The following is a 15236-nucleotide window of genomic DNA, read 5'->3' as shown; positions in this document are numbered from 1 at the left end:
ATTAATATTAATAATTAAATTAATTAGTAAAAGTAAAAATTTGGAATTGAAATAAAAAAAATACAAAAAGATTCCAAAAAAACAATCTTAAATTAATAGTTACTAGTTCATAAAAAACACATTTCTCGCAACACATCTTCGGACATCTCTGGCTGAAACGCAGTTTTTGCTAATTTAAAAATCCGCCATCTAATGTGGAATTTACTAAAACCCGGATTTCGAATTCAATGGAAAGCCAGGCAATTTTTGTGAATAATACGAATGTTTATTCCCGGGTGTTGGATGTTTAATGTGTTTAAGTATGTATTTATCTTATATAGGTACGTGGTTTGCTTAGTTAGGGACGAGGTTAATTGGTGTCTATTGGCCCTATGATATTTATTTATTTAAATAAATTGCTAGCAAATGAGACAAAGGAAAACAGGCGATTAATCCTGAAACGTTTTACAGGCGCATCGCTCGACAGAAAATCAGGCAAGCTCATCGAATCCAAGCCCAAAGTTCTTTACGAGCAGATGCCCATCATCTACATCTTCGCTATCAACACGACGGCCGGCAAAGACCCGAGACTGTACGAGTGCCCTATCTATAGGAAGCCTCAGAGGACCGACGCTAAATACGTCGGCTCCATCGACTTTGAAACTGACAGCAACCCGCGCCACTGGGCCCTTAGGGGAGTGGCGTTGTTATGTGATATCAAATAAATGTTGGCGAGACGATCGGGCTTTTGTTTTCATTTCAGTACGTCCCACTGCAATGAGAAGGCTTGCTTGATGGGGGTCAATGTGGATTGGGAACTTCGCTCCCATACCATTGAATCACATCGCACTGTACCACTACCATGAGTTTACAGTGGCGCTGTACAATTCTCCATACAAATAATTTACGCCGTCGCTATCGAGTACGGTCGCTGTAAACGTGTAAACTCATGGTAGTGGTACTCCGGTACTGGTCGATTTAAAAGAGCTAGCACGAATGAATTGAATGAGTGAATGATATGAATACAGGTTAATTCATAGGGTTAATTTAACCCTTAATAAGGTAGAGGCGATTTAGTGACCACGTGCGTGCATTGATTTGGAAATTCAACCTTATTGTTTTAGTAATAAGTTACAATCATCATCATCATCCCAGCCTATATGTGCCACTGCTGGGCACAGGCCTCCTCTCAGAACAAGACGGCTTGGGCCATAGTTACAATATTCATTTTAATTATTGGAAATACTATACTAGCTTTGAAAATATCCTTTGGTGGTCAAGTATGTATTCGAAAGCTGTTCCGATTAGCTGTTTGATTATGTGGTAGTATGCTCCAATAAATGTGGCCTTATTAAGGGTTAATATAAGTAATAATGATAATACTAGTACATATTGTTAGTAATAGAACTTATATCTTTTGAAAAAGGAATAAAGTGTCATTTTCTCTATCATTCAAATTTACAAAAAAAAACAACTTTATCTATGAAACATTAAGTTTTAAATTTCGATCTCATATTTTGTTGTATGGTGGGCCGCAGGAGGACAATCGTGTTATAAGAAGTACCCGCACTTTTTTACGAAATATTAGGAGGCCCTTGACAAGTGTTATCACTTTCAATTGATTCGTGCCATCTCTTGTGAACGCCTGTTCACGATGTTTGCCTTCGTAGAAAAGCTCAAGTGTATTTTCGCATATGTAAAGATATATTAATAAATTTATAAATGACAATCCTGTATCCACTACCGCAGTGTCCCATCACGCTTCTAAATAAAACACGCATTGCAAATCAAAATATATTAAATAAACTATTATATGAAACTTCAACACACACAAAATGTAGAGCATAAACACACCCACTTGCAAATATTGTAAAATAGGCATGAACCGCTGTGTAAATCAGACCGAGGTCCTCAAAAAACTATCCAGATAGACGCGGGTACATTCCGCCACAATTGTCGATAAGAATATGTGCTTCAACCACCCGTTATTACCGTAATCTTACTAGGCAGGGACTATAAACTATTTCACAATATTGGCCTTTGGTGTCGGTAATGACGCGGATTGAGGACAGGAGCGCGGCAGTTAGATGTATTTCTTTATTTCTCCGTACAGCACAAGCACGAATGCGCCTCCTGTCAAGAACAAAGGGAAAAGATAACTCAGTTTACACGTGCTGTTTCAGTTGCATAAAATAATCCTTGACGCTATCGCAGTCGTCTTCGTGCTTAGCGTTTGCGTAATTTGTCAGTGCAGCGTACGTTTTTGCAGCAACCAACATTCGCATAAATCCAACTTCTTAAGTCGTCATACAAAAATTTGTATGTTTTAATTGACCGGATACTCTTACATGCTACAGTACCGGCAATTTTAAAAGTAGTACTAGTAAGAATATTTTAAACTAGCTTTTGCCCGCGGCTTCGCTCGCGTTAAATTCGCGGTAACATAGATATACTTTCAACAATCCTATTTTTCCGGTTCCGATTGATTTTTCGGAGCATTATGTGGAAGACACAGACAATCGTTGTTTACAGATATCTTAAATGTATTTTTTCACATTTACACTTTTTAGCTAAATAATTTATTTAGCTAAACCAATAAAAAAAAAATCGGAGTATTTATTTAATTATAAAAGGCACAAAAAATTACATTAAATATCTGGTCAGTGTCAGAATCTGAGTTTTCTTACGGACTAACTAGTAACAGGAAACCCTAGTCAGAATGTCCTGTCCTTAATATCTGGTTCATTGCTAAATTCACATGGCCCATAATATTTATCATTAAGCTTTATGTGCCCAACTATACCATTCGGTTCGAATAGTGCGAATACAAGTGCATAGAATAAATAAGTATAAATAAGTAAGAACGCACGTAAGGACGGTTATAAAAGTTGGATTTATGAGAAAGTTGAATTCATGCTAAAAAAGGGTGTAACTTTAGTTAGTCTCAGTACAATGAAGGAATTTAATTCATGGGCCACTATGGAACCTTTTCAAAGGAAAATTCATTACGACTTTCCTTGTTAATTAATGCGATGTCACTATGACGTTTACTGTGAAATGGTTCCATGGTGGCCATTGAACTCTTTGACCGTACCTATCTAGACAGCGTAGGGGAAGGTCGCATCGAGAGATTATTAATCGATATAGAGTAGTTTCATTCAATTTTTGATTATATTACATTGTCTATATAATTTAATCGTGAAGGTCACTGTGCGGATTCAGTAAAGCTTGCAGTTTTTTATAAGACAATTCACTAAGTATCTAAGCTATCACTTCACTTCCAGCGCCTCTGTATCTAAGCTTACCATTGGAGAACGCGCCCTTGAAGAAGGCGGCGGCGCCCTCGGTCTTCAGGATGGTGGCCCAGCAGTGAGCGGTGTTCTTGTATATGCGCTCGTTGACCGGCCGGCCGGATTGCATCATCATGCGCCGGCGCACCGTGTCCAGCGGGTACGAGGCTATGCCAGCCACCGTCGTCACTACCTGCAAGCGGGACAGCCACCGTAGATATATCTCTCATTCAATGTTATATGAAGTCACAGTAACGTTCAAAAGGATTAGTATCATTTCATCTAATAAAGTAATAAAGCAACTGATCTAAGAAGCAACTGCTCGAAGTAGCAACTGGTCTAAGAAGCAACTGCTCGAAGTAGCAACTGGTCTAAGAAGCAACTGCTCGAAGTAGCAAGTGGTCTAAAATTCTTCGACTCAAATTTCCGAGTGGGTGAGGCGCTGACGCAACTCTTACCTAACCTAGGTTTTTGTCAAATTTTCGACAAGTTGCTTATTAGTCCAGTTGCTTTTTCGACCAGTTGCTTTTTAGTAAAGTTGCTTTTTCAACCAGTTGCTTTTTTGACCAGTTGCTTTTTAGTCCAGTTGCTTTTTCGACCAGTTGCTTTTTCGACCAGTTGCTTTTTAGTCCAGTTGCTTTTTCGATCAGTTGCTTTTTCAACCAGTTGCTTTTAAGTCCAGTTGCTTTTTCAACCAGTTGCTTTTTCGACCAGTTGCTTTTTCAACCAGTTGCTTTTTAGTCCAGTTGCTTTTTCGACCAGTTGCTTTTTAGTCCAGCTGCTTTTTTAGACGTAATAATACTAACGCGTTCAAGACAGTGTGTGCTAAGTTAGCAGATCGCTTAAATGTGTTCAAAGGAGCAGAGGGGTATTTTATTAAAAAAAGGCATATAACCTGCGCGATGAACCAGGTGACCACGAGTGGAGTGTTCTTCTTGTCGGGCATCATACCCTGGGCCGTGTCGAAGAAGCCGAAGTATGTCGCCCTGTAGATGATAATGCCCTGGACGGACACAATGAAACCGCGGTACAGGCCGATCGGCCCGTCCGACTTCATTGTCTTGGCGAGACAATCGATCAGCCCGTTGAACTCCTTGTCCTTGCCTTTGCCTACGTCTGCTGCTAACCTGGTAGCGAGGACATTTTAAAAAAGGCCATTTAACTGTCCGATCGAGAAACATTTAAAAGCTCGGCACATTAGAACTCCATGCAATAGAATTTTAAGTCCGTTTTGACTAAATTGGCAATCGAATTGTGAATTGAAACATAAAATAGGTTAATAAATCGTCAATTACTGGTCACCGTTCAATAACTGGCCACCTTACACTAAAAATTACTTCTAGTCACTTAGTACGAGTATAAACAAGTTCATTGTTAGTATAAGGAAGATGTCAATTACTGGCCACCTTATACTGAAATGAATTCTGGTTCCTATAAATAGAATTCATTTTTAGTATAAGGTGGCCAGAAAATTTACCCTAAGGTTGGTTGGTCGTCAGCGTACGACTCCATTATGAATAAAATAAAACTAAACAAAAGCTCTTGCTTTTGTTTAGTTATAGTTTTATTTCGACTTCGAAATTTGATAATGTGAACGGAAAAAGGATTTTGTAGCAAAATCAATAAATGTTTGGCAATTAAATTGTTTCACGTGCAAGGAGGTTTAAGGGTCCGTCAGCAGGTCATTGATATAAAATACGAGTACATTAGAAGTAAATACCTAGTTCTAGCAAAATCCAGGGGATATACAAAGCACATAGAAGTCGCGCCGGCTGCTCCTCCCGACGCCAGATTTCCTGCGAAGTACCGCCAGAACTGCGTATTCTTATTGACGCCCTCGAGGAATATAGATTTATAGACGTCCTTGAAGGCGAAATTGAGGGCCTGAGTTGGGAAGTACCGGATCACATTGGCCAGATTCCCACGCCACAGGGATCCGAAGCCTTGCTCTTTGGGTATGCGGACGAACGCGTCTACGATACCTGTAGAGAGAATGGCGACGGTAGGTACAAATTCATGGTGATAAGCTGCAAGTACTTAGGTACCTAACCTACATTGAAGTGCGGTGACTGGAAGGTCTTTTGTACACAAGGCTACGCAAATCTACGAATCTGTGTACGAAGGGCCAAAGTGAAAATACAATAGTCCAAACTAGTATTTTGCTATGCCATTATGCCATATAAAAATCGGCGATACTAATGCTCTGCTATTTAATATTCTACAGAAGTACCTATATTCGGCAATAGTGTTCTGCTATTTAATATTCTGATAAATGACTATATTATGCGAACTGAACTGCAAAGTTAAGATTATGCAAAAGTATCATCCGGCTATAAAAAATTATGAGAAACCTGTTATGCGAAGTGTATTTCGGAGAATCGATATTATGCAAGATAAAGGGAACCCACTAAACACATAGTTTCTTCACGGATTCTAACCCACGATGTTCTTCGGAGGCCAAGGACAAACCACTACACTATAGCTATGTTAAAGGAGTACGTAATTGTTTAAAGGCCTACCTTTATACCGATCTTCGGCTTTGATCTGCTTGGAGATGTGCTGCACTTGCAGAATCAGCTTGACTCGCTCGATGGGTGCCACCGCGGTCTTAGAGATCGCCGCCGACACGCCCCCGGCGGCGAAATCTTTCACGAACCCCCACGCATCCTTCTTCTTCCTCTCCTTCTTTTTTGGCTCCGCCGCCATTTTGAACGCTCGAGTTAACTACACCTAAAAGAAGTAATCGGAACCTCGTCCCCGGCTTGCTGTATCACTTTGACACAACGAAATGCTTATTATATCCTTTATATCCTTAATCTTTTTATATCCTTTCCCGTGTTTGACAGCATTTTAAAGGGCAAGCTTATTAAATTTGAACGGGAATTTCAATATATTTGTCAATATTTGCACTTTTTATGTTGAGATTTTATTTTTGGCAGTTTGACTTTAGATGATTTTGAAGTTTACTTACAAAAGACGTGCGACTAGCATTTGAATTTTCTTTGAATTTAGAATTAAGACAAGTAGTTTGCAGAAGATACTCTTTGAGCGATATAGAAAGAACCACTTGCAGGCACTACGTTTATTTGACTTAGACTGGATAATACGTGGGCTTGTCTATATTTTTTGAGTATTGAATCACAATCTTATCTACATCTTACAAAAAGCTTCCCACCGGACACTGTCTCCGCGTTAGCCCAACCATTGATATCCACTTTCTCTATAGGTACTTATACTCTTTCATATCCACTGCGGAACCTTTTACGCTGTAGCGACGAAAAATGCTTTTCTACGAAACTAATGAACATAGATGAAGACACTGAACCACGTAGTTTCAGTCGATGAGATTCGTTATGCAAAAAGTTTCCACATCAAATGATGGTCTATGCCGCAAAAAAGATATAGAAGTGAAATTCTAGTGAAATCATTTTTAACAAGGAGTTTATATTCTTTATTTAGACCGGCCACAAACGTAACGATTCTATTCAGATTATTTTCTGTTTTGTAAGAAGTTAAGAACATAATAGAAACCGCGGGTTCATTATAACACAGCCGGTCGAAACGTTTCTGATCGGTGATACCATGGTGATACCTAGGTACTGTAGATTAAGCAACATGACGGGACATTCTTGTTGACCTGGACGTAACAAGTTTCAAGCAATTAGTCCTCCGATTTCAATTCTTTTCTGTTCTATTCTAGATAGAAATTTCCAATGCGGACATTTGTAAGTAGGTACGTGCCGTACATCAAGCACGCAAGGTATTTTTTTTTCACACCTCTCCTTCAGAAAAGTAACATTTCCTCCCTGACGAGAGGGAGCAAAGTGCAACTTTTCTGTTCAAGGCTTTTCAGGGGTGTTTTATTGCAAATGCCATTTTTGAAGTTGATAATTATAAAAGCCACGACATTTTCTATGCTGTTTGTCTATAATAATATTAAGAATTTTTTATTTCAAGTTTAATGCTCGGTGTGAAAAGTTGTATGAGCCACACGGGAGCCAAATTATTTTCATCCCGGGCGTTAACACTTGAATCCCTCATTACGCTCAGGATTCTACTTTAGAATCCCTCGCTACGCTCATGATTCTATTGCAGAATCCTTCGCTACATTCTGGATTCAATGTACGCCCTCGCCGTAAATACACCATTTTGCTCCCTTGTGACACAAATAACTATTATTCAACGGGATGGAAAACGAGCAAGTGGGTCCCCTGATGGTAAGAGATCACCACCGCCCATAAACATCTGCAACACCAGGGGTATTGCGAGTACGGAACCTTATATCGCGCGTGACCCGACCCGCAGTGGGTCGGTATTTGCGATCATAAATCTAAATAAAAATCGGCTAAGAGCGAGAGCCAAGAACGCCCAAGATAGGGTTCCGCAGCCATTTACGAAAATATTTAGGTATATTTTATACCTTAGGCTGCTCTTAAACTACTAATAATTCTCAAGCAATCTTAGCCGTTATAATTTTCCTTGTAAATTTGTAATTCTTACTACTATCTTGAATTTTTCCACCCAACACTTTAGATTTTAGAGGGGGACGGACGACGCTCGATTTTAATGAAAATTTGCACTTTAAAGTTGCAGGTGGTAGGACCTTGTGCAAGGTCGGCCCGGATTACTACCACCATCATGCTCGCTAATCCTGCCGTGAAGCAGCAGTGCTTGCACTGTTGCGTTTCGGCGTGGAGAGTAAGACACCCGGTGAAATTACTGGCACTAGAGGTATCCCATCTTAGCTTAGGCCTCTAGGTTGGCAACGCCTCTGCAATACCCCTGGTGTTGCAGATGTTTATGGACGGTGGTGATCTCTTACCATCAGGAGACCCACTAGCTCGTTTGCCATCCAGTCAAATAATAAAAAAAAAATTTCGCAAACAGATCACTGAATCAAAAGATCGTCCTGACACCCACCCCAATGGTTTTAAAATACCTATCCAACGATACCCCACACAATAGATAGTCGAGTTTTACCATTAGGCCGGCGTGACTGATATGTATATTCATGCCAAATTACAGCTTTCTAGTACTAACGATCTCTGAGCTTAGCCGCGGACAGACAAGGCGAAACTATAAGGGTTCCTAGTTGACTACGGAACCCTAAAAATGAAATAGCACAATCTCAATTCACGATTATTTTATTGACATTACAAAATGATACACTTTTATACATTTCACTAATTTCTGCCGGTCGCGTCCCAGCGATCTGGACATACCTACCATCGGCTGCTAAAACAAAACGTGCCAAACACTTTAACTAGCACAAAATTGTTAATTTTTAAGCCAACTTGTGATTGGTCAAACTATTGGCTATTGGCCTAGCGCGTGGGACACTACAAACACAGGCCTTACTTAAAATTAATAATGGATCCCATTCAATAATACCCTCTCGACTGTAATTGTCTATTTCATAAAACCTAATATTGTTGATGTCTTGAAATTTTAAACTTTAACTTCGGGCGCTCACGAACATCATCTCTTTCTACCCTCGTGGCATTCGTACTCATATTAGGAAACATTAACCTCTTTATCGACATAAGTCAGCACCACGAACCATTCCTTCCTTGCTTATTTGGGATTTTCTTCCCAGACGTTCGCATCGTGGACAAGTGGAAAAAAACAGCATAGTTTGCATCGTATTGCCGCAGTAAGCTACTGATTTTTTCCCACTTTTCCCACAATGGGAACACTGGGAGCCACTGGGAAAAATTCCCAGTACCTTGTAAGCAGTGGTGCAAAAAAGGAATGAAGATAGCTGGGAATACTTGGCCGCTACACCGCCCTTGGCATTTGATTTAATACATAGATGAATGACGACAGCTACTTATATGTATACAACTCACTGACACAATGGATTACATTATCTATAGACAGTGCTAACTATTTAATAAGGCAATTAATACTCGTAATTTCTCGTGGATATTGGGCTACTTTTGAACCGACTTCAAACGAGATACCAACTCAATTCAACTGTATACATTTCTACAATCTACTCTAGTACTCTATTTATGAACTAGTTTATTCCAACGGTTGTCTGATTACACAATCGTTTCAGTTCTAATCCTTATTCACATTTGAAGCCGGTTAATGTTTTTGTTTTAAAATAGTACATTGTGTCTTAAGGGCGGTAAATAAGGAATTACGAACGAGAGTCTATTAGAAGCCCGAAGTCGAAGACTGAGGGCTTTAATGAGTCGATGTTCGTAATTCTAGTACCGCCCGTGCGACATACAATGTTTTTCATCACATTTGCAAGTAAAATTTTATATTTGTAAAAGAAAAAATATAATTCTTCCAAATATTGGCGATACCTTAGGCTGTGCTCTTGGCAACGTCGCCCTCTACCTCCCCCTCCCTCGGCATGCGCCGCAACGTGCGTGTGCATGTGGTGGTCCATGTAGTCCTGCAGCAGCGCGCGCAGCACCATCAGTACGGGCACTGACTCATTTACCGACCTTGGGCTTCATGACAAGACAATGTGTACGCGCAATGACTCATTTACCGATCACGGGTTTCATGACAAGCACATTAAGGTCGAGGGTTTTATTTGGATGGTTGCAACTAAGGTAGCCTGCATGTTACGACACTGTTTACGAGCAAGTGTGATGAAAAAGAAGTTAATCTAATAATAACACTATTGGTGTGCATGGTCCTTGAAGGAATCGCTATCACGAACAGTAGAGTTATTTAAATCTAAATCGAAGCTGAAGTTGCAAGTGCAGCACGGCAAACTACTCGTTCCTATAGTACCACAGAATACATAACATAGTACTCCAACAGCGAGAGTGATGGACGTGGCATAGTACACGCTGGAGCCTCATTCAGGGTCTACGCTGGCTGACGCGGTTTGCGCGGAGCGGGTGGACGTCTGTTGATCAACAGTACGAGCAGCGCTAACTGCGCGCGTTGCGAGCACGGGATTGTATAGTTACTATACTATAGTAGGAATGAGGGCTATCGTTTTTTGTCTCACTAGATGGCGCACTGTTGCGTGAGGTTTTTAAGTGTGGCTTTCAGAGTCTGTTACTACGGGCGTTAAAACAAAGTTTAGATTAAAATCATATTTAATACACCTTAAAACCTTACTATAAAAATATCCAGCAACCACAGTGTTGCTTAGTCCCGTTTTGTTCGGAAAAAAAGGGAGGACAAAAGTTTTCGAAAGACAAAACTGTCTCAAAACACAGACATTCATTGCCCCATAACGCATAATTGCCATAATTAATTTCAGGTAATGCAAAATATTCACAAAATTATTCTAATTATAAATTAACCCGCGTAGCTCAACCAAAAACTATGAGATTTGACATTTCGGAGACCTCACGCTACACTAGCGCCCCTAGCGGCGAATTCATTCGCGATAGCCCTCATTACTTGAAGTGTCCCGATCTCCTTAACAGCCAACCTTTCGAACGAAGCCATTGTATTCTATTGTGCCCTCAACCGCATAATACTGTTTAAAATTAACGGAAATATAAAATAAAATAGTTAATTGAAATAACGACTTTATTGTCTACAAGAGAAAGTGCATTTTAAAATAAATACACGTTAGCAGATAATGCTTTTCCATGAGGCTGCTTATCTACCGTACATAGTAATACCTATTTCAGATATTAAGTTACATACGCTGGCTTTTGGTTCGCGTAGAATAAACTTAAGCCAGCGTCGCCTAGTAACTCTACTGTAAAATGTACCTATATACTGTATTATTCACAAGTCAAGTTGTCGTGCAATTTAAAAACATACTAAAGTGAAATTTTTGTATTGAAAAAATGTCGTGTCTGTGGATACCAGAATAGAACCCCTTTTAAATTGCGTTGATTTTGACAGCTGTTCCAAATTTGAAACTCATTACAGTACTATATTTGATACTGTAATGATGAACATTGCGTTACTGCAGTTACCTACTACCACAGACAAAAAAGTTGTCATAGTAAAATCGGATGTTAATGCTCGTCATTGCCTACGGTTTTTGAACGCATTAAAGAGGACTTATGATATGTGTGTAAATAAAGGATCTTTCCTAGCCGACCAGACCTTTGTAATAAAAGTTAGACATTTCACTTGAATGGGCTTGCAGTGATATTTTTTATAAAAAAAATAATCAGTACGTCAGTCACACCACGGTCCCACAAAGACCTGTAGCGGATTGGGAACACACCACTAAATTGTTACGCTGGTATGCACCTTTCTCGCAACATGTTTTCCTTCACCACAAACCTCATGGACGTGTTCAGTTCCACAAGCAGGCCCTAAGCTATTAAAGTGTAAACTTTTTGATATGATTATATTTTTATTATGTACTTTCATAACCACTGACTATTACAAAAAAGTGCTGCTTGAAAATTAGCATTCATTACAAAGATACACCAGATCAGGCATGCCCGGATGTTATCGCGGACAGTCTTTAGCAGTCTCACAATGGCGCACTGTAGCCCCTCACCGGCTGTAAGTCATCGATAGTTCAGTGGTAGAATGAGATCTACATTGCTTAGTCCGCCAAGCCTTGCTGTCTACTTCGGCCGACTAATCTCATCTTTAAATTAGTGTCGCCTAATACGATCACTGACATAGCTGGAAAAATATGGAATTGAAGTGGCAACGGGCAGGCCACATCGCTCGAAGAACAGATAACCGTTGGGGGAGAAAAGTCCTCGAGTGGCGACCACGAACCGGAAGACGAAGCGTTGGCAGGCCTCCCACCAGGTGGACTGACATCGTGAGAGTGGCGGGAAACCGGTGGATGCAAGTGGCGAGTTGACGTTAATTGTGGCGTTCTAAGGGGCCTCCTCTTCCGGCTGATGATGAATACGATGGCCGCACGACTCTTAAACTGATTTCATCACCGAACATTGTCTATCTATACGCTAAATTTCTTTACACTAACCAACTAAAGCGGTCGACCTTTAATACGGTAAATACACAACTTCGTAAACCTAATGCGATCACCGATCTTTTCCTTAACTTCATAATTAGTCTGTAGCCTAATGCGGCGGCCATGTTAGAGGGGTTGCAGCTGTGCGGCAGGATAACGTGTTCTTTACACTGCTGCGGTCACCGCACGTTGCTTGCGGCATTCGACTTAATTTTCATGACATTATCATCATGGCATTCGACTGACATTTGGACGCACACTAAAAAAACTTCTTTTAGACAAGTCATTGTACTCTTTAAAAGAGTACAGTGAGATTTTAATGTCGACATCATACTCGTATATGCATTTCATTTTGTTTTTATGTACTCTTGTTTTCGTTTTGTTGACATTTTTCACAGTTTTGTGAAGTGAATTTTAATTTTATATTCAATTTTATTGTTTTTGAAATTTTAATTATTTTACTGTTCGTTTGATTGATTGTTCCTATTGCATAAATTTGACTTAGATTTAAGTATATTCTTGCAATAGCGTTTTATTAACACGTTTTTAACCCCCGACGCAAAACGAGGGGTGTTATAAGTTTGCCCGCTGTTGGCACCACAGATATAGATTACACTAGATGACGCAAACACCTCAATCTGCATGAAAACCAACCGTGACACTTTTTTATATCTACTGTGACGTCTCAAGAGCGAATTAGCGATGTGAATTCCCCGATGCGCATCGGGCTCGAGTCAGTCACTAGTCATGATTAGTCAGTTAGCGGTCAGTCTTTGTATGGGGCCAACCCCGACGTTTGGTCGGGGTTCGGACACGCGAAGTAGATGCATTTGCGTAATCTAGTGTAATCTATATCTGTGGAAATCAGGTTTTCTAGCGATGATTCTTAGACATGTTTCATCAAAATCAGTTTAGAAAAAGGTCTTTGTCTCAGCTTGGGCAAAAATGCCTCCGTACGTCTGACGACTGTTAGGCTGCCTGTTCTACAGGTCGCATTCCTAATCGATTATCGTGCAATGTGAGCAGATTCTATAACTATGTGGTTTTGTAACAACGTCGGCCGTGGTCACTAATGGATGGGTGCCTTTGGATTTCATCTTTTCGTTAAGCTAATATAGCGGATTTCGGGGCCCCAGTGACATCGAGGGCCCGGGGCACAGCCCCCGGTGTGCCTTATGGATAAGACGGTACTGCATTCTGGTTTTTTCGTTCACATACATCAACACATTCAAAGCTGTAAGTAAAGCAGATTATATAAGTTACTAAAGACACGAAAATTTACGACATCGCTACAGGGACTCCTTTTTTTCAGCAGTCTTCCAACCGGTTAAAGCCGGGGTTATATTAGAGCCACGCCGCGTGTCGCAACGCGTGGGAGTGCAATCGGTTACATACATTTCGTATGAACCTTACATTAGCACGCCCCACGATTCACATACATCAACACATTCAAAGCTAAGCGTAAGTAAACCCTCGCTCCGCGCTAGTATAATCACCACGTGGCTACGCGCACATACAAATTAATCAGCACATCGCGACACGATATTAGTATAATCACAGCCCGTTGATCAGAACCTTGCGACACGCAGCAGCTCTTCCAACCGGTTAATCTTCATCAACACCATAGATTTTTGCCAGATAATCGTAGGTCACTGTTGTCTTGGAGAGACAGTCACGCAACGATGCCCGGAGCTTCTTTACGCGATAGAATTAGGGATAGTCGATGACGCCAAGGTCGCGTGCACTATCTGCGAAACGTCGCACCCGGAGACCTAAAGGTGTACGCTAGCTGGCGCGGGCGCAGGCACAATCCTATGCACGCGACGCGCGCAGTTAGCGCTGCTCACACTATTGTTCAACAGGCGGCCACCCGCGCCGCGCAAACCACGTCAGCTAGCGTAGACCCTACACACGCCACTCTCACTCACCGGGCTGTTTAACGCAAATGTTCAATCCAACCCATTGATAGATATATTCAAAATATGCTTCCATAATGAACCTACATATTATTATCTTCCTACGCAATAAAAGTACAGTTTTCTTTTCCCCCGTGTATTTTATCCCTGCCGAAGTAAACTAAGGGGCTGTTTCACCGCCCAATTATTAATTTTATTTGACGGATAAATGTGATGCCGTCTTCGTCTATTGGAACAAAACAAACAGAGACGGCATCACATTTTATCCGTCAAATAAATTTAATCTACTTTTTAACCCTCGAAGCAAAAAGAGGGGCACTATAATATGATCCGGACCAAGCTAGTGTTAGCGTTTACCAAAGCCTAAATATTTTATAATATTTACTGTGAGATAGACAATCTACTTTAACCACGGCATAGAAAAACAAAAGGAAATGGTTATAAGTCCCGTTTTGTACCGAAACCATCGCCAGGAATTGGCACACACTTTGAAATCTTGTCTCTAAAATATTGCACCGTGATATGAACTCTTTACGAAAGCATTTAAATTAGAGTTGTGGATAACGCTCATTTCGAGGCTTAAAGACTCGAACCCTTAAGACTCCAGAGTCTTGTAGACTCGACTATATTTGGGAATTAAATTGGCGTATAAACCGTCTTTGTGGGCTTTGAGTCGTTAAGCCTCGAGAGTCTTTAGGGTTCGAGTCTTTAAGCCTCGAAATGAGCATTTTTTAAATTCAACACGGCTATGAACACACTACCGGAAACTACTCAAATAATTCAAATTTAACAACGCAATTGACGTAACTATGCTCAGATGAACTTATTTATGATCATCGTGTCTCGAAGACATGCCATTTCCTCCTGTTTGTTCTGTCCCGTGATTTCAACAGTATAGGCACGAACGCACCGCAATAACCTCCCCCTTATTCATAGTGTTACAGGCCTGTTAGTACTGCGAAGTTCAAAATTTAAACTTCGTACCATGCCATCCCGCTCATGATAATAGTATTTAATAGGAGCGAGAGGGACGGCAAGACACGAACTTCGAATTTCGGAGTAACCCCCCGAAGTTTGTCTGCCACAAACGCACATAAGCGTTCAAATGCCTGCAAAAGGACAACGGCACGAATGTTGGAATTAGTTCTTTCTGCGTTAAGCAAAAACAAA

At 40.6% G+C, this 15236-nt stretch overlaps 2 protein-coding genes across 2 annotated transcripts in view; one reads left to right on the top strand and one right to left on the bottom strand.

The window, feature by feature from the left end:
• Dhc1 (dynein axonemal heavy chain 1) overlaps positions 1–704 on the top strand; it is an 83867-nt gene extending 83163 nt beyond the window's left edge. The window contains 1 exon segment of the mRNA XM_074100145.1: positions 451–704. Within this exon segment, the coding sequence (XP_073956246.1) occupies positions 451–704 (254 nt within the window).
• A 1358-nt stretch (positions 705–2062) lies between these two features.
• On the bottom strand, positions 2063–6534 carry LOC141428692 (ADP,ATP carrier protein-like). The gene is made up of 5 exons (XM_074088727.1): positions 5789–6534; positions 4990–5251; positions 4165–4396; positions 3285–3462; positions 2063–2112 (listed from the first exon to the last, which is right to left on the bottom strand). The coding sequence occupies exons 1-5, from the start codon at positions 5973–5975 to the stop codon at positions 2063–2065; spliced, it is 909 nt and encodes a 302-aa protein (XP_073944828.1). The 5' UTR covers positions 5976–6534.
• Positions 6535–15236: the final 8702 nt, after the last annotated feature.

Source organism: Choristoneura fumiferana, chromosome Z, assembly GCF_025370935.1.
Source record: "Choristoneura fumiferana chromosome Z, NRCan_CFum_1, whole genome shotgun sequence".
Classification (NCBI taxonomy): Eukaryota; Metazoa; Arthropoda; class Insecta; order Lepidoptera; family Tortricidae; genus Choristoneura; species Choristoneura fumiferana.
Note: the sequence above shows the minus strand (reverse complement) of the source record. Positions and strands in the feature narration are given on the sequence as shown.

Coding starts and splice junctions, on each gene's coding strand:
- LOC141428692 (XM_074088727.1), bottom strand. CDS start 5,975: ATGGCGGCGGAGCCAAAAAAGAAGGAGAGGAAGAAGAAGGATGCGTGG. Junction 5,252..5,788: donor AGCCGAAGATCGGTATAAAG/GTAGGCCTTTAA, acceptor TTCTCTCTACAG/GTATCGTAGACGCGTTCGTC. Junction 3,463..4,164: donor TCACCTGGTTCATCGCGCAG/GTTATATGCCTT, acceptor TCCCGCTTGCAG/GTAGTGACGACGGTGGCTGG.